The 18,986-nt window shown below is 42.3% G+C and overlaps 2 protein-coding genes across 3 annotated transcripts in view; both read right to left on the bottom strand.

Moving 5' to 3' along the window:
• Positions 1-2,026, bottom strand: part of ercc3 (excision repair cross-complementation group 3) — a 30,465-nt gene extending 28,439 nt beyond the window's left edge. For both annotated transcript variants that reach the window (XM_060918777.1, XM_060918776.1), the window contains exons 1-5: positions 1,870-2,026; positions 1,254-1,453; positions 493-729; positions 329-378; positions 36-171 (exon numbers count right to left, since the gene is read on the bottom strand). In XM_060918777.1, coding sequence (XP_060774760.1) covers positions 36-171; positions 329-378; positions 493-729; positions 1,254-1,453; positions 1,870-1,891 — 645 coding nt within the window. In that variant the 5' untranslated portion in view covers positions 1,892-2,026. The remainder of the gene's footprint in view (positions 1-35; positions 172-328; positions 379-492; positions 730-1,253; positions 1,454-1,869) is intronic.
• Positions 2,027-6,805: 4,779 nt separating this feature from the next.
• wdr12 (WD repeat domain 12) lies at positions 6,806-18,857 on the bottom strand. The gene is made up of 13 exons (XM_060918775.1): positions 18,719-18,857; positions 15,665-15,759; positions 14,682-14,776; positions 14,469-14,575; positions 14,242-14,357; positions 13,954-14,108; positions 11,958-12,003; positions 11,792-11,880; positions 11,119-11,259; positions 9,103-9,208; positions 7,573-7,705; positions 7,348-7,420; positions 6,806-7,161 (listed from the first exon to the last, which is right to left on the bottom strand). Exons 1-13 carry the CDS (start codon positions 18,757-18,759, stop codon positions 7,084-7,086), a joined length of 1,275 nt encoding a protein of 424 aa, XP_060774758.1. The 5' UTR covers positions 18,760-18,857; the 3' UTR covers positions 6,806-7,083.
• Between the last annotated feature and the right edge of the window lie 129 nt (positions 18,858-18,986).

The raw sequence follows: 18,986 nt of genomic DNA, 5'->3' as shown, positions 1-18,986 counted from the left end.
GAGCAGTGTGTGTGTGTGTGTGTGTGTACACTTACTGCAGGTTTGTTGGAGATGACCTCTGTGATGAGTTCGGGCTCGTCTCCCTCAGCGGTGCGGAGACGACAGTCTCGAATCACAGGGTCCTGCAGCAGTCTCTGGATCACATCCGGAAAGGCGCTTTCCACAAAATACCTACACACACACACACACACAAATACACAAAATGTAAAAATTCTCTCGCTACACTTCATCAACAAATCGTTAAATATAATATAAAAATCTTTCTTTCTGACTGGCTGAGACAGAAAAGTGTCCAAGCTGAGCCTGAGCACCACACTGGAACACGCACCTGTTATGTTTGAGGACCAGCTTGACTTTCCCGTAGCTCACTGTGCACAACTGCGACACAACAAAATAAACTACAGTCGGTTTTACAGTCAAGAATATCAACGCATACAAATACAATCATCTTTCAAGGACGTTTTAAACGCAATTCTTTTCATTCGCGCACACCTTTATGAACTGAATGATGCCGTCGGGGACGGACGTCTTGCTGAGTTTCTGCAAGTACTCGATAATGTCCGAGGTCTGCAGGCCAACGCTCACAGCAGCATACAGCGAGTAGGCGGTCAGTTTATACTCGTGCACGTGGATGGGCCTGCACACGGGCTCGGCGATGGCGACCAAGAAGTCCTGAGCGTACTTATAGACCGGTGAGAACGCCTCAAGGAAGATATGACCATCAGGAGCCTGACGGAGACACAGAAAACAGGACATCAGTTGGGGTTCAGAAAAGGTGTCTGTACAAATATTCTACCAGCATTCTTTCACTTAAATGGTTATTACACCTATTAATAAAAGTGTTCATTCATCCATTCTTAGTTACGATTTGATCCTGCTTTTCCCCCCACGGCGAAAGCAAAACCAGAATCAAACCATTTGTGCAGTAAAATGCGAATGAACAGCAGCAAAGTACTTGTCAAACCACAGAAACGGTTCATTCTGAAACTTAGAGCATCCATGCAAGCTCATGTCCATCACATAGATCTCCTGATAGCTCTGTGAGCAGTTTTTGGATGGAGGACGTGATGTTTACAGCAGCGTCTGGAAAGGTCTGATGATCCAGGACCAGGAGTTAAAACGCTATGTTCAACTCCACCCCCAGCAGCGTCTAAAAACAAGACTGCTGAACTGACTGTAAACTATCTGAGTGGGATTGGGTCGCCAAGTGCGACCCGTGGCTCACATGCTTTGCTTCGCTTCTCTTCTCTTACCACCCACAGAGGTCGAGAGGAATGATCCGCCTTCAGCAGCATCTGCGCCCTGTAGTCTTTAGCTCCATACTCATCAGGCTCGACTCTGAACTCCTCAACCTGCTTGCCGGCTGCTGCAGGTATCGCCTCCTGTGACTCGCCTCCAGGAGCATCCTCTTCATCATCCTCATCATCGTAATAGCGTTTCTTTGACTTTTTCTCTGAAAAAATAAATTTAATACGAGATCTGATGATGAAAATAGAACTAACACAAGATGTATTAATTAATACAAAAAAATATGAGTACATTTACAATGGCTGCATCCCAAATGACTCCCTAGTGTGTACTATTACTAGGGAGTGATGATGAGGTATGATACGTAATACATATCCAGAATTATTTTAACATCTTTCATTTAAAAGAAATATGAACCACATTACCAAATGCCAAGCGAACTAACCTAAATAGCTCCCTGTTCCCTACATTAGTGCACTACATGAGACATGAAATGGTGTCTTCGACCCAAATTGAAGTGCACTACATATCCAACAGGAGGGATTTGGGATTCAGCCAGGGTTCGTATTTCTCGAAGGATTTATGCTATATTTTTACTATCAAATAAAATACCATAATTACCTCTGTCACCCTTTTTCCCCATAGCGCTCACTAGATAGAAAAAGCTTTATATATAAACACAGCAATACTCTAAAACGTGCTACATGAACAAAATACAAAATTTGCCAACGCACTTAATACTGCCCGTGATACGCCAGAGCGTCCGCCATGTTTACTGAACTCTTCTTCTTTGACTGAGGATGTAAACTCAAACCGCAATGTAGCTGCGCTGCTCCGCCTAGTGGATATAAGTGGAACTGCATGTAAACGCCAGGTAACATGATAACCCAGTGTGTGTATCTCATCTCATCTCATCTCATCTCATTATCTCTAGCCGCTTTATCCTGTTCTACAGGGTCGCAGGCAAGCTGGAGCCTATCCCAGCTGACAACAGGCGAAAGGCGGGGTACACCCTGGACAAGTCGCCAGGTCATCACAGGGCTGACACATAGACACAGACAACCATTCACACTCACATTCACACCTACGCTCAATTTAGAGTCACCAGTTAACCTAACCTGCATGTCTTTGGACTGTGGGGGAAACCGGAGCACCCGGAGGAAACCCACGCGGACACGGGGAGAACATGCAAACTCCACACAGAAAGGCCCTCGCCTGCCACGGGGCTCGAACCCGGACCTTCTTGCTGTGAGGCGACAGCGCTAACCACTACACCACCGTGCCGCCCCATATCAAATTCAACATTCAGTAATCTCATCTCATCTCATTATCTGTAGCCGCTTTATCCTTCTACAGGGTCGCAGGCAAGCAGGAGCCTATCCCAGCTGACTACGGGCGAAAGGCGGGGTACACCCTGGACAAGTCGCCAGGTCATCACAGGGCTGACACATAGACACAGACAACCATTCACACTCACATTCACACCTACGGTCAATTTAGAGTCACCAGTTAACCTAACCTGCATGTCTTTGGACTGTGGGGGAAACCGGAGCACCCGGAGGAAACCCACACGGACACGGGGAGAACATGCAAACTCCACACAGAAAGGCCCTCGCCGGCCCCGGGGCTCGAACCCGGACCTTCTTGCTGTGAGGCGACAGCGCTAACCACTACACCACCGTGCCGCCCCATATCAAATTCAACATTCAGTAATATCTTGGCATATGTTATAATATTTCAACATATTACAATATATCAAAAATCATTGTGCATTTTGTCTGCAACAGAATGCACAATGATAGAAGGTCACTGTGTGTGTGTGTGTGTGTCTGTTCGATTATTTGGTCTGCACCAGGCAGTAAAATTGTTACATTGTAGCATATAGACTGCGTGTGGTCCGCGTTCACACATGCAAATGAACCAATGCGTCAGAATCAGAATCATATTACAAGATATCAAGTTCAACATTCAGCAATATCTTGGCTATGATATATTATTTCAACATATTACAACATATCAAAAATCCCTTAGCAATTCACCTTCAGCAATATCTTGGCATCATGTTTGCCAAGTTTGACATTAATTTGATGAACCATCTAGGAGGAGTACGTTAAAAATGACCATGTGTAATTTCACTCCAAATGGCCTTATGATATCATCATTCCAAAGTTCTACCCATTCATTTCAATGGGAAATGGAAAAAGGGGCGCTATGAAGTCCCTGGGCCATGCCCGGGGCCATAAGTCTGTGGCTGAGTAGTGAGGACAATGACTGATGTGTGTATCAAATTTCATGAGTTTTCATGCATGGGAAATGCCTCAAATAAGGCCAAACACTGCAGAATAATAATAATAAGAAGAATCCTTCAAAAAACAATAGGGTCTCACACCGAATGGTGCTCAGGCCCTAAATATAATTTGAGACAGTACAAAAGTATAAGCCTGTGGCTTCTTTTTAAATACTGTCTCACCATTAGAGATGCACTGCATTTTAATTACATTTAATTTTAATGAAAATTACGAATTCATTGATTAATATTAGAAATGATAGATATATGTGAAAAAAAATTATATTTGTTTCCTAAGAGAGACAGAAGGGAAGGGCAGCTTTATCCCTTTTTCCTCCTCTCTCTCTGTCTTTTTTAAATTTATGTACACACATACATACATACATACACAACCCCGATTCCAAAAAAAGAATAAAAATGGAATGCAATGATGTGGAAGTTTCAAAATTCCATATTTTATTCAGAATAGAACATAGATGACATATCAAATGTTTAAACTGAGAAAATGCATCATTTAAAGAGAAAAATTAGGTGATTTTAAATTTCATGACAACAACACATTTCAAAAAAGTTGGGACAAGGCCATGTTTCCCACTGTGAGACATCCCCTTTTCTCTTTACAACAGTCTGTAAACGTCTGGGGACTGAGGAGACAAGTTGCTCAAGTTTAGGGATAGGAATGTTAACCCATTCTTGTCTAATGTAGGATTCTAGTTGTTCAACTGTCTTAGGTCTTTTTTGTCGTATCTTCCGTTTTATGATGCGCCAAATGTTTTCTATGGGTGAAAGATCTGGACTGCAGGCTGGCCAGTTCAGTACCCGGACCCTTCTTCTACGCAGCCATGATGCTGTAATTGATGCAGTATGTGGTTTGGCATTGTCATGTTGGAAAATGCAAGGTCTTCCCTGAAAGAGACGTCGTCTGGATGGGAGCATATGTTGCTCTAGAACCTGGATATACCTTTCAGCATTGATGGTGTCTTTCCAGATGTGTAAGCTGCCCATGCCACACGCACTAATGCAACCCCATACCATCAGAGATGCAGGCTTCTGAACTGAGCGCTGATAACAACTTGGGTCGTCCTTCTCCTCTTTAGTCCGAATGACACGGCGTCCCTGATTTCCATAAAGAACTTCAAATTTTGATTCGTCTGACCACAGAACAGTTTTCCACTTTGCCACAGTCCATTTTAAATGAGCCTTGGCCCAGAGAAGACGTCTGCGCTTCTGGATCATGTTTAGATACGGCTTCTTCTTTGAACTATAGAGTTTTAGCTGGCAACGGCGGATGGCACGATGAATTGTGTTCGCAGATAATGTTCTCTGGAAATATTCCTGAGCCCATTTTGTGATTTCCAATACAGAAGCACGCCTGTATGTGATGCAGTGCCGTCTAAGGGCCAGAAGATCACGGGCACCCAGTATGGTTTTCCGGCCTTGACCCTTACGCACAGAGATTCTTCCAGATTCTCTGAATCTTTTGATGATATTATGCACTGTAGATGATGATATGTTCAAACTCTTTGCAATTTTACACTGTCGAACTCCTTTCTGATATTGCTCCACTATTTGTCGGCGCAGAATTAGGGGGATTGGTGATCCTCTTCCCATCTTTACTTCTGAGATCCGCTGCCACTCCAAGATGCTCTTTTTATACCCAGTCATGTTAATGACCTATTGCCAATTGACCTAATGAGTTGCAATTTGGTCCTCCAGCTGTTCCTTTTTTGTACCTTTAACTTTTCCAGCCTCTTATTGCCCCTGTCCCAACTTTTTTGAGATGTGTTGCTGTCATGAAATTTCAAATGAGCCAATATTTGGCATGAAATTTCAAAATGTCTCACTTTCGACATTTGATATGTTGTCTATGTTCTATTGTGAATACAATATCAGTTTTTGAGATTTGTAAATTATTGCATTCTGTTTTTATTTACAATTTGTACTTTGTCCCAACTTTTTTGGAATCGGGGTTGTATATATAAATGCTATATTTGCATGATCATGTATATAGAATGAACTTTATTTTTTTATTGTTGTAATTTTGTTAATTATGCCTTAGATACCACGGTAATGTGTAAATAATGTAATGTATCTACATTGGTTGTAAAAATAAAATAAAAGTATCAAAAATCCAAATAATTTAACCTGGTGAGGCAAAAGGGCTAGTGTCACATCTCCATCTAGTGGCTATGATAAGAACTGCATGTCAACGCCAGGCAACAAAACCTGGTGTGTATAAGAAATAACAATATAAAATATAAAAAAATTAATCTCTTAACTTTTTTCCATAGATGTTTACAAAATTAAAACGTGAACAAAATAAAATAAATTAGAAAGCAGCCCTTGTGGAATACTAGCTTTGCTGCCCTCTAGTGGATAAAATCGGAACTGCACATCAATGCCAATCAGCAAGACAAGTTGGTGTGTATTGAAAAACAAAACAAAACAAAAAAAATTATAATTAAAAAAAGCAAACAATCAAACTTGGTGAAATGCTAAAGTATCTATTAAAATATAATTTGATAGAAGTTGGCACTGTACATCAGAATTTGATTAATTTCATTACACCTAGTTGTAAATAATAATATCACCAGTAATGCACTGGTTGATGCATTGACTTTATTTTGATAGGCAGGATTTATGAAACAAAACACCCAAAACAAAAGCTAAATTGAACAGAAATTTGGTTCATAAGAAGCTTTCCCCCATCCTATTTTGAGGTTCTGAAATATCTCATCTCATCTCATTATCTGTAGCCGCTTTATCCTGTTCTACAGGGTCGCAGGCAAGCTGGAGCCTATCCCAGCTGACTACGGGCGAAAGGCGGGGTACACCCTGGACAAGTCGCCAGGTCATCACAGGGCTGGATATAAAAGATATTGGAGGTATTTATAAAGGCAAAGGGTGGACTCGCAAGTTCCTACAAAACATTTACATCACATTTTAGTTGTATAAAGCTTTTATTATTAATATTTTCACACACTTTGTTTTATTTCTTATGACAGTGGAGGAAACTGAACACCTTCCACACATCTATATACCTCAGATGCTATGAATTAAACGTTGTCTGTTCTGTGGGTGTGCAAACTTTTGCACTCAACTGTATTTGTTACAATAGATGGAGTAGTTTGACAGAATATTTAAAATTCCAAGCACAATTAATGGAAGCTTCAGTCACTCCCTTCTGTTCTGTGCGTAAATGACTGGATAAAAATGAATAAATAAAGATTTCAATGGACAGACGGTCACAAATGAATAACGGACAGATGGTTTGAGGTGGGACTGAGTCTGTATTAAAATCAGCTGAGGTCTTCTTTCCACTCAATTAGAATACAGAAGAAAAAGGACAGACAGACAGAGCTGTGGATCAAACTGCAAATATCAAAAATATAAAACAGGAGCAATTAAACCACCGGTTACTGAGTCCAGCTTTGAGGAAGCTGGGAGATGCAGCAGGGTTTATTTCCACAGCCGTGCTGAAGGACACAGTGGGTCTCTGATCCGCGTTTGTGTGCCGGGGTGTGAAGGCGGTCGTGTGGGAGTGAGCTTTATGCCCCGGCGTCAGTCACACACCCAGAGTATCTGTACATGTACAGCTTGTTGTCAGCGCCGCCGCTTAAAATCAGCTACAGAGGAAAAAAGAGAAAAATAAATCAATTCAGATCTACATCTGAAACATGAGTGCAATACAGTCACAACTCAAGTTACACACATGATAGATAGAATAATTTTTAGATGTGGATGGTCAAATGTGGCCTCAAAGCAAGCGAGAGAGAAAATATCATGCTTGGGATCTTAAACCAGTCACGCACCCCGCTGTCTGTCCAATCAGCACACAGCACTTTGTCCTCATGAGCTGCCAGATCGTACAGCGGAGCCTTACAACTGCAGAAACAAACACACCATTAGCCAGGATACAAACATGGCAATATTTTTAATTCAAAAACATAACACTGGCTAAAATATTTAAATAATGTGAACATTCATATCAGTATAGAAATACTGGAGTGCACTCATGTAATCACACACACACACACCTCCTTGTGTCCCAGAGTTTGACCAGGTTGTCCAGTGATCCCGAGATTAGCTGCTGCTCGTGGGCAGGAGACCACCTGACTGCCGTTACCCAACCGGTGTGTGACGTCAGAGACAGCAGAACCAGAGAACCATCTGTGAGAAAGAGAGAGAGAGAGAGAGAGAGAGATGAGACAGACAGACAAGATAGGCAGAAAGACAGATGTAACAGAGAGAGACAGACAAGATAGATAGATAGATAGATAGATAGATAGATAGATAGATAGATAGATAGATGAGACCGACACAAGACAGAGAGAGAACAGACAGACAGACATGAGACCGACACACGAGAGAGACAGACAGACAAGATAGGCAGAAAGAGAGACAGACACAAGATAGACAGAGAGAGATACACAAGATAGGCAGAAAGAGAAAGAAACAGACACAAGATAGACGGAAAGAGAGAGAGACAGCTGTGACAGACAGTCCGAGAGAGAGAGAGACAGACACAAGATAGAGAGAGAGAAACAGAGACAGACAGACAGACATGAGACCGACATACAGACAGAGAGAAACAGAGACAGACAGACAGACAAGATAGGCAGAAAGACAGACAGTCAGAGAGAGAGCAAGAGAGAGACAGACAGACATGAGACCAACATATGGACAGAGACAGACACAAGACAGAGAGAGAGAGAGAGAGAGAGAGAGAGAGACAGACAAGATAGGCAGACAGAGAGAGAGAGAGAAGATAGACAGTCAGAGAGAGACAGAGAGCAAGAGAGAGACCAGAGAAAGAGACAGACAGACAGACAGACAGACATGAGACCAACATACGGACAGAGACAGACACAAGACAGAGAGACAAACACAAGACAGACAGAGAGAAAGAGAGATGAGACAGACAAACAGACAGGCATGAGACCGACAGATGGAGAGAGACAGAGAGAAGGAAATAAGACAGAGGAATAGAGCAGACAGAAGCACATGAACCAGACAAGATAAAAGAGACAAAGGGACAAAAACCGACCAGACTGACGGACAGACAAAGATTAAAAGGAGAAAGTGCTTATTTATAGATGCACTATGCAACCAAAAGTATGTGGACACCCAACCATCACACCCATGTTTGAAGCACACAGTTGTCGGTCTTTGTATCCTGTCGCTTTACAGTTTTCCCTTCACTGGAACGAAGAGGCCCAAACCTGTTCCAGCATGACAATGTCCCTGTGCACAAAGCACAGAGCTCCATGAAGACATGGTTTGCCAAGGCTGGAGGAGAAGAACTCGAGTCTCCTGCACAGAGACCTGACTGAACACCTTTGTGATGAACTGAACCCCAGACATCAGTGCCTGATCTCACTCACGCTCCTGTCGCTGAATGAACACAAATCCCTCGAGCCACGCCGCAAAATCTAGTGGAAATCTTTCTCAGAAGAGTGGAGGATATTATAACAATGTGGAACGGGATGTTCAAAAAGCACGTGGGTTGGATGGTCAGGCCATACCGTGCATGTACTCATTCACAGCATTGCGTGTGTGTTGCTCACCTTTAGAGCGTGGGTCCCACAGACGGACGTGCCTGTCCGTGCTCCCTGAGGCCAGACGGCGACACAGCGGCGAGTACGAGAGGCAGTTAAACACTTTACTGCCCGTCTACAACACAGTCATCGCAGCAAGCGCCATCAGTTTACATCACACTGTTTTCTTCATCATATTAATCTGTTAGAATTACTGTATAAAGCATCATCATCATCATTATTATTCGTTGTAGTTGTACTTATTGCATGCAACTCCAGCATTAGGATCCTACTGCTGATATTCTGTGCTGCGTTTCTCGCTGTTTAAGCTCAAAAACATAATTCGCTGCACGTTAATCATGGAGCTAAGGCCTGAGAGCAGCACCATTTTCTAGCCAGAACCTTTACAGCTCGTACAGTGGTGCTTGAAAGTTTGTGAACCCTTTAGAATTTTCTATATTTCTGCATAAATATGACCTAAAACATCATCAGATTTTCACACAAGTCCTAAAAGTAGGTAAAGAGAACCCAGTTAAACAAATGAGACAAAAATATTATACTTGGTCATTTATTTATTGAAAATGATCTAATATTACATATCTGTGAGTGGCAAAAGTATGTGAACCTCTAGGATTAGCAGTTAATTTGAAGGTGAAATTAGAGTCAGGTGTTTTCAATCAATGGGATGACAATCAGGTGTGAGTGGGCACCCTGTTTTATTTAAAGAACAGGGATCTATCAAAGTCTGATCTTCACAACACATGTTTGTGGAAGTGTATCATGGCACGAACAAAGGAGATTTCTGAGGACCTCAGAAAAAGCGTTGTTGATGCTCATCAGGCTGGAAAACGTTACAAAGCCATCTCTAAAGAGTTTGGACTCCACCAATCCACAGTCAGACAGATTGTGTACAAATGGAGGAAATTCAAAACCACTTACCCTCCCCAGGAGTGGGCAACCAACAAAGATCACTCCAAGAGCAAGGCGTGTAATAGTCGGCGAGGTCACAAAGGACCCCAGGGTAACTTTTAAGCAACTGAAGGCCTCTCTCACATTGGCTAATGTTAATGTTCAAGAGTCCACCATCAGGAGAACACTGAACAACAATGGTGTGCATGGCAGGGTTGCAAGGAGAAAGCCACTGCTCTCCAAAAAGAACAATGCTGCTCGTCTGCAGTTTGCTAAAGATCACGTGGACAAGCCAGAAGGCTATTGGAAAAATGTTTTGTGGACGGATGAGACCAAAATAAAACTTTTTAGTTTAAATGAGAAGCGTTATGTTTGGAGAAAGGAAAACACTGCATTCCAGCATAAGAACCTTATCCCATCTGTGAAACATGGTGGTGGTAGTATCATGGTTTGGGCCTGTTTTGCTGCATGTGGGCGAGGACGGCTTGCCATCACTGATGGAACAATGAATTCTGAATTATACCAGTGAATTCTAAATTAAAATGTCTGGACATCTGTCCATGAACTGAATCTCAAGAGAAGGTAGGTCATGCAGCAAGACAACAACCCTAAGCACACAAGTCGTTCCACCAAAGAATGGTTAAAGAAGAATAAAGTTAATGTTTTGGAATGGCCAAGTCAAAGTCCTGACCTTAATCCAATGGAAATGTTGTGGAAGGACCTGAAGCGAGCAGTTCATGTGAGGAAACCCACCAACATCCCAGAGTTGAAGCTGTTCTATACGGAGGAACGGGCTAAAATTCCTCCAAGCCGGTGTGCAGGACTGATCAACAGTTACCGCAAACGTTTAGTTGCAGTTATTGCTGCACAAGGGGGTCACACCAGATACTGAAAGCAAAGGTTCACATACTTTTGCCACTCACAGATATGCAATATTGGATCATTTTCCTCAATAAATAAATGACCAAGTATAATATTTTTTGTCTCATTTGTTTAACTGGGTTCTCTTTATCTACTTTTAGGACTTGTGTGAAAATCTGATAATGTTTTAGGTCCTATTTACACAGAAATATAGAAAATTCTAAAGGGTTCACAAACTTTCAAGCACCACTGTATGTCCTAGTCTCTATGTCTCACCAGCGTGCTTTTCTGCCCTCCCGTCTCAGCGTCCCAAAGCCTAATGGTGTGGTCCCATGATGCACTGCACAGTTCCTCGGCGTCCGTCCAAAGCACGCTGGAAACGGCCTCTGTATGGCCAGACAGAGTCATCAGAGGAGTCTGCACAGAGAGGCAGAGAGAGAGAAAGACAGGCGAGTCAGCGGCACGTGTTTTAATCAATCCCTGAGAATTATCACAAGCGATTTAAGGCCAATCCGAAAAAAATCTTAAGAAATTTATCTTCAAAATGCCCAGTAAGTGAAAATAATACACACGATCACACATCATGACTTAAAACTAGGGCGAGAAAGATTTAAGAAAAAAAAAAGTGAGTCAAAGCAACATCTGTGTGCGTGTTGTTTGTTAGTTTAATTCCTTTGCCACCGTGTGCGTCTTCATCACCATTTTCGTCTCTTCCAGTCTCTGGGGATTTTCACAATCAGTAGCATTCAGGGTCAAGCATTTCATGAATTTGTGCCTGGAGTTTTATCTCACTGCATACGTCTTACAGTTCAATGTGTCAGGGATCCAAAAAAGAGACACACACAGCCTTATTTTCAATAGAAACTAGTTCAAAGTGTATATCAGGCAAGTAAGGACATTCTGAAGCTATCTTCTCAGTAGATCCGCGTGTGCATGGACGCATGATCACCTTGGTCAGACCCAGCTGCTCGGTCTTCTGCTTTTTCCGTGGCCTGTTGGGTTCCTCCACCTCCACCTCGTCCTCGTCCTCTGTCGGAACTGACACAGAAAGAAATTACGTTGTTTTTATCCTTTTTCCGTTCACTCAGCTAATCTATTTCCTGTTCCACTCTTACCTGCTGACCAGAGCTTCAGCATTTTGTCCCACGATCCACTACAAAACTGAGATGAAAGAAAAATATTACAAGTCTCATCACAGAAATTAGAAAAGAAAGCTACACAGAGTCTCAGTGCACGCAATCCTGTGCAAACGTCTTCGGCACCCTATTCCTTTTTTTTCTCCATACAAACTTTGTTAGAGATTCCGATTTTATCAAGGCAGACAAACATTTTAGGAGTTCCAAACGTTCGGGGGTTTTTTGTTTGTTTTTTTCACCCAGCACAAAATTAAATGTTACACGGGAAAAAAAAAATAAAGTTTGTAATATGTCTGAGCAGCATATTCCATAAGAGAGCACTTTTCAGATTAAAAAAGAAAACATAATGAAGGCTGCTGGAAAATTTTTCGTGCAAAATGAAGACGCGAGTGTGACAAAGTGTCCAGAAGAACCGTGACTGGTTCTGGAAGATGCTCAGTAAAACCTACAGCTCATTTCCTTATCAAACTGCACTCACTGGACCTGAGATGATTTTTTTTTAAAGCAAAGAATCGTCTCACACCAAATACTGACTTCGTTTCATCTATTACGGCTTACTGATTATAGTATTTTCTGGACTATAGAGCGCACCTGTATATAAGCCGCATCCGCTCTATTTTAAAAAAATTTTTTTAAAAAAGATATACAAACCGCACCGGGCTATAAGCCGCAGATATCTATGTTGAAAAATTAGATATTTACTGCATGTACAGAACGATTTTGTACTGTAAATGTACATGTATGTACCTGAACAGATTCTTTCCGAACAGTGCCTTTTAACACGGCAGCAACTTTGCTGATTAAAACGGAACAGAACCAAGAGAAAATAACCGGGATTTATTTACCTTCATTTCTCCTGTGTTTGAAACCACAAGTCACTTTAATCATCTTCGCTGGATTTGAAAATAATTACCAGTTAGTAATTTGTCGTGCGTGTTCTATCTGCTAAAGATCTGCTAATTCTTCTTTGCATTGATTTTTCGTCTATCTTATTTTTGATTCTACTTCCGGTTAGAGCGCCCCTAGCGGTGGAAGAAAAATCCACAGAATAGCCGCACCTTTGTATAAGCCGCATGGTTCAAAACCTAGGAAAAAAGTAGCGGCTTATAGTCCAGAAAATACGGTATTGTTTCATGTCGAAACAGTTCATTTCGTTATTTTTTTAAGCCATTTTTGATCGACAGCATTTCTTTACATGTGCCTAACACTACGTTCACACTGCAAGGCTTAATGCTCAATTCCGATTTTTTTTGTGAAATCCAATTTTTTTGTGAGGTCGTTCACATTAACAAATATATGCGACTTGTATGTGATCCTCAGTATGAACGAAAAGCGACCTAAAAGTGTTCCGCATGCGCATTGCAGGATACGACGACGTCACACGCAGTGAGCATGGCCAGTGTTTACGGAAGTAACCTAAAGTTTCCTGTGTATGACAGTAGCCAGCATGGAGTACCTGGCGATGATGCAGTTGTTGTTGCGACGGAGCCAGAACATGCACAATAGCCTGATGTTAAGGAGGAGGTTGAGAAGGAAGAAGGCAAGGGTTTTGGCTCAGGCGTTCTGCGGGGTAGTGACTGCAACCTCCGTTCAAAGGAACGTGTGGGTGCGGAGTCGCATTGATGTCATGCGCCATGTTGTTGTAACTTTTTTTGAGAGACCCGCTGCCTACTTCAGCGCAGAATAGTGACGTTTGTGGCTTGTTGATGACGTGCAAGTCGGATGAATGCGACCTGGCGGTTCAGACTGAAGTCGCATATGAAAAGATCGGATAGGAATCGGAATTAGGACCACATATCCAAACGGCCTGGGTCGGATTTGAAACAATCTGATCTGTGTCGTTCATATTGTCAATAAAAGATCGGATACAGGTCACATATGGGCGAAAAAATCGGATTTGAGTCACTTCAGCCTGCAGTGTGAACGTAGTGTAAGACTTTTGGACAGGACGGTGTGTATATTCACAGACAGACACCTTAGTTCGCGTGGGGTCGACGGAGATAGTGTCCACACTCCCAGCATGTCCACGACAGCAGTGACGGGCCTTCAGTTTGTTCCTCTCCGAGTTCCACTCCCACAGCAGCACCGTTTGGTCCAGAGAGGCAGTGAGCAGCAGCGAGGTCAGTCCCTCTGAAACCACACCCACACGAAACCATCAAAACTTTAAGCTTAAAATATGTAATAGAATTAATTTCACGCCAAACTGGATGTGCATATTAATAAATAACCCCACGGCACATACAACTATCCACATCTGTATCACCTCGTTTTATCCAGGCCACATCCTTCACCACGTCTGTGTGTCCGGCAACAGTCATCATCGCCTTCCCTTCGAGAGACCAGATCCGTGCTGTCTTATCGTACGACCCTGTCAGGATCCTAACACACACACACGAGAGAAGAAATTAAACACGCTCATCAAACGAGCTTTCACCGAAAGACTGTTTTTACCTTTAGAAGTAAAGACAGAAGTGGATTTCTCCCTCTCACCATTCCGAGTCTGCTTCCACAGAGCTGATCCAGTCGTCGTGCATGATACACTCCTCCGGCTGCGGCGCGCTGAACTTCTCGACGTACTCGATCTCCACGACTTCTTCCTACCCCACAAACGCAGAGCTTATTACAGGCTCGCTTTTATTCAAAATGCATCACGATGTTCTTTCGTCAGCTGTTTCAGCTCGAATTAAAATGCGTCTTTGGTACCGTTGAGATGTTCTCCGCCTCCATGTGAGCAGCCAGTGTGGTGCGCAGGAACTGACTTCGAACCAGGAAGTCAAACTCCACATGTTTGTGATCCGCTGCCAAGTCAAAGACTCAAATAAGTAATGAATAAAACACTTGGAGATGTTTCATCAATGCTGGAGTGGCGAGTGAGTTACTGTTACCACTGGGAAAAAAAAAGTTGATTTATTTCCAATAACAGCATGCTCTGAAGTGTTTTATGCCTCTTATACCACAAAAACAGTGCATGACAAACATTCAACAGAAACTTTATATCAATCCAAATCTTTCTTTATGAAACGTGCCTTTCGTCGGTGTTCTGTCGACGAGAGCTCGAATAATGTCGCACTTTTCAGACACATCATTTTCAATATTTGAGGATTTAAAACTCCAATAATAATATTATCGGCAGAGATTCTTTTTTTGCTTTCAGAAACGCGGCCCATAAACAAAAGATTTTCCCGAATATTTGTAGTCATTTCAGAGTCCTCAACAAAATAACACAGCATAATGCAGTTTAAAAAGAAACTTATTTTATTGCCATAAATTGTACTTTGAATGAAAGTACATTAAACTTTTGATAAGTGAGAGTCAGTGTATAAAAATGCGAAAAAGTTTTCAAAAATATCACATCTACTCTGCTGGACTCCGCTCGGGTCAGCTGATTGTTGTGATTTGTGGCAGTGTGCCCTCTGGTGGACAAACTACGCAATGACACCACTTAGAACATGGTAGAAGAATCCGTCCACCATCTTTCCGTTGCTTTTTTTTTTTTTAAATTGTCATTTATCGGCCGTTATAAACGCTGATACCGATTCACCTGCAAATATCTCGTATCCGCATGCTGATTTATCAGTCAGGCTCTAATATGTACCCGATCGACCTGAAACACGTGTTGATTGATAAACTACATAGTTCGATGTAAATGTGGTGAAGGTCATGTCAGTGGACCATCATCAGCTCACCATTCCTGGCCTCCAGCAGTTTGTTAATCACATCGCTCAGGTGTGTGACCTCTGAGGCAGCCGGGATGGAGAAAGGCACATCATCTATGGCAAATCTGCAAACACACACACACACACACACACACAGGAAAGTTACTTGTAAGCTTGGGGCTGAATTCAATCTTGGAATTTTGTTAATTTACAAAACATGTTAGCATTCGCTGTCACACAACACCACATTACAAAATGACGATTCTAAATTGCCCCCAGGTGAACATTAAATCAACCCATCAGTGCTCAGCGTAAATACAGTCAGTACACCCCGTTTGAAAAGTAACATTTTAAACAATATCTCAATGAACACAAACAATTTCCAAAATGTTGACAGGACAAAGTTTAATATAACATCTGTTTAACTTATAACGTGAAAGTAAGGTTAATAATATAAACTTAGATTACACATTTTTCAGTTTTACTCAAATGAGGGTGGTGCAAAAATGAGTACACCCCACAACAAAAACTACTACATCTAGTACTTGGTATGGCCTCCGTGATTTTTAATGACAGCACCAAGTCTTCTAGGCATGGAATGAACAAGTTGGCGACATTTTGCAACATCAATCTTTTTCCATTCTTCAACAACGACCTCTTTTAGTGACTGGATACTGGATGGAGAGCGATGCTCAACTTGTCTCTTCAGAATTCCCCATAGGTGTTCGATTGGGTTCAGATCAGGAGACGTACTTGGCCACTGAATCACTTTCACCCTGTTCTTCTTCAGAAACCCAACAGTGGCCTTAGATGTGTGTTTAGTCATGTTGGAAAAGTGCATGACGACCAAGGGCACGGAGTGATGGTAGCATCTTCTCTTTCAGTATAGAGCAATACGTCTGTGAATTCATGATGCCGTCAATGAAACGCAGCTCCCCGACACCAGCAGCACTCATGCAGCCCCACATAAGGACACTGCCACCACCATGTTTCACTGTAGGCACCAGGCATTTTTCTTTGTATTCCTCACCTTTGCGACGCCATACAGTTTTGAAGCCATCAGTTCCAAAAACATTTATCTTGGTCTCATCACTCCAGAGTATAGAGTCCCAGTAGTCTTCATCTTTGTCAGCATGGGCCCTGGCAAACTCTAGGTGGGCTTTTTTGTGCCTGGGCTTTATGAGAGGCTTCTTTCGTGGACGGCATCCGTGCGTGCCATTCCTCTGCAGCGTACGCCGTATTGTGTCACAGGAAATAGTCACCCCAGTTTGGCTTTCTACTTCTTTAGATAACTGCAGTGAACTCACACGCCGATTTTCTTCAACCCTTCTCGTCAGAAGACGCTCCTGTCGAGGTGTTAACTTCCGTGGACGACCTGGACGTCTCTGTGAGATGGTTGCAGTTCCATCTTTCTTAAATTTTTGTACCACTTTTGCTACAGTATTCTGACTGATAAGTAAAGCTTTGCTGATCTTCTTGTAGCCTTCACCTTTGTGGTGTAAAGAAATTATTTTCTTTGGGGAATTTGAACTTTGAACAAGTTGAGCATCGCTCTCCATCCAGCATCCAGTAACTAAAAGAGGTCGTTGTTGAAGAATGGAAAAAGATTGATGTTGCAAAATGTCGCCAACTTGTTCATTCCATGCCTAGAAGACTTGGTGCTGTCATTAAAAATCATGGAGGCCATACAAAGTACTAGATGTAGTAGTTTTTGTTGTGGGGTGTACTCAGTTTTGCACCACCCTAATTTGAGTAAAACTGAAAAAATGTGTAATCTAAGTTTATATTATTAACCTTACTTTCATGTTATAAGTTAAACAGACGTTATATTAAACTTTGTCTTGTCAACATTTTGGAAATTGTTCGTGTTCATTGAGATATTGTTTAAAATGTTACTTTTCAAAGGGGTGTACTTATTTACTCTGAGCACATGAAATACCATATTCGGACTCATAGTAGTCGCATTAAGGTTAGTTCATCTTTCACCTCCTGAAACTGAAAAATTTAGACGGTCACATCTATGTACTAGGGTGGTGTAGTGGTTAGCGCTGTCGCCTCACAGCAAGAAGGTCCGGGTTCGAGCCCCGTGGCCGGCGAGGGCCTTTCTGTGCGGAGTTTGCATGTTCTCCCCATGTCCGCGTGGGTTTCCTCCGGGTGCTCCGGTTTCCCCCACAGTCCAAAGACATGCAGGTTAGGTTAACTGGTGACTCTAAATTGAGCGTAGGTGTGAATGTGAGTGTGAATGGTTGTCTGTGTCTATGTGTCAGCCCTGTGATGACCTGGCGACCTGTCCAGGGTGTACCCCGCCTTTCGCCCGTAGTCAGCTGGGATAGGCTCCAGCTTGCCTGCGACCCTGTAGAACAGGATAAAGCGGCTAGAGATAATGAGATGAGACATCTATGTACTATGGCTGAAGTGCCCTTGAGCAAGGCATCTAACCCCAACTGCTCCCCGGGTGTGTGTGCATGCATGCATGCATGCATGCATGTGTTCGCTGCTTCAGATAGATTAAATGCAGAGGAAGAATTTCACTGTGCTCGAGTGTACATGTGACAAAAAAAAAGGCTTCTTCTTAATTAGTTTAAATGAATAAGAAGAAAAGAAACAGGCATGATGACAAAACAACACGTTTTGACACTAAAGTTTGAAGAATTTTCACACACGGGGGAAAAATGAACGCATAGAGAGGGTTGACATGCATGCTTCTTTGCTTTGCAAGCTGGTTTCTGCTTTGTAATGCAAAAGTCAATGTCAAACGTTTCTGAGGATGCTTTATGATTGTTGCATGTGACGTCAGACTCCCAGGGGGATTACGTCACTGCGACTGAGTCTCGAGCTTCAAATTTGTTAAGCTCAGCTTTAGTAACGCGATTCGTTTACAAGCATATTTCTACTATTTTAATGATATAAAGGTATATCTGTGTATACGACGGAAATTTAATTCTGATTAATAACTCCAGACACGTCAGCTACACAGCTTAAAGCTAACCATGCTAGTTAGCCAAGTTTACAGTAGATACGTTGTGGACCACCAGCTAGCCTACACTAAACAAACCAAAATTATTATTTTTTTAAAATACTTACTTTTTGTTTTCGGTGAAAAACCTAGCCTGAACCTGCGACATTGTTGTTTTTCCTCAAAGGGACCACAGTTTCTGAAGTACTAGCTCGTTAAATTAATAAATATTCCCGTGTAGTGGAGAGTGTGGTCACCATGTGCTGAGTGTAACCAGACTTAATGAGACGATCACAGAGCAACGGATCACTGGAAGGGGTTTGCGATTAGTAATGCCTGATTAGTAATGTCTGCTCTCTGAGCTCTCTTCAGACTTTGGGTGTATTCAGACCAGGA

The sequence above is a fragment of the Neoarius graeffei genome, chromosome 4 (assembly GCF_027579695.1).
Source record: "Neoarius graeffei isolate fNeoGra1 chromosome 4, fNeoGra1.pri, whole genome shotgun sequence".
NCBI lineage: Eukaryota > Metazoa > Chordata > Actinopteri > Siluriformes > Ariidae > Neoarius > Neoarius graeffei.
Note: the sequence above shows the minus strand (reverse complement) of the source record. Positions and strands in the feature narration are given on the sequence as shown.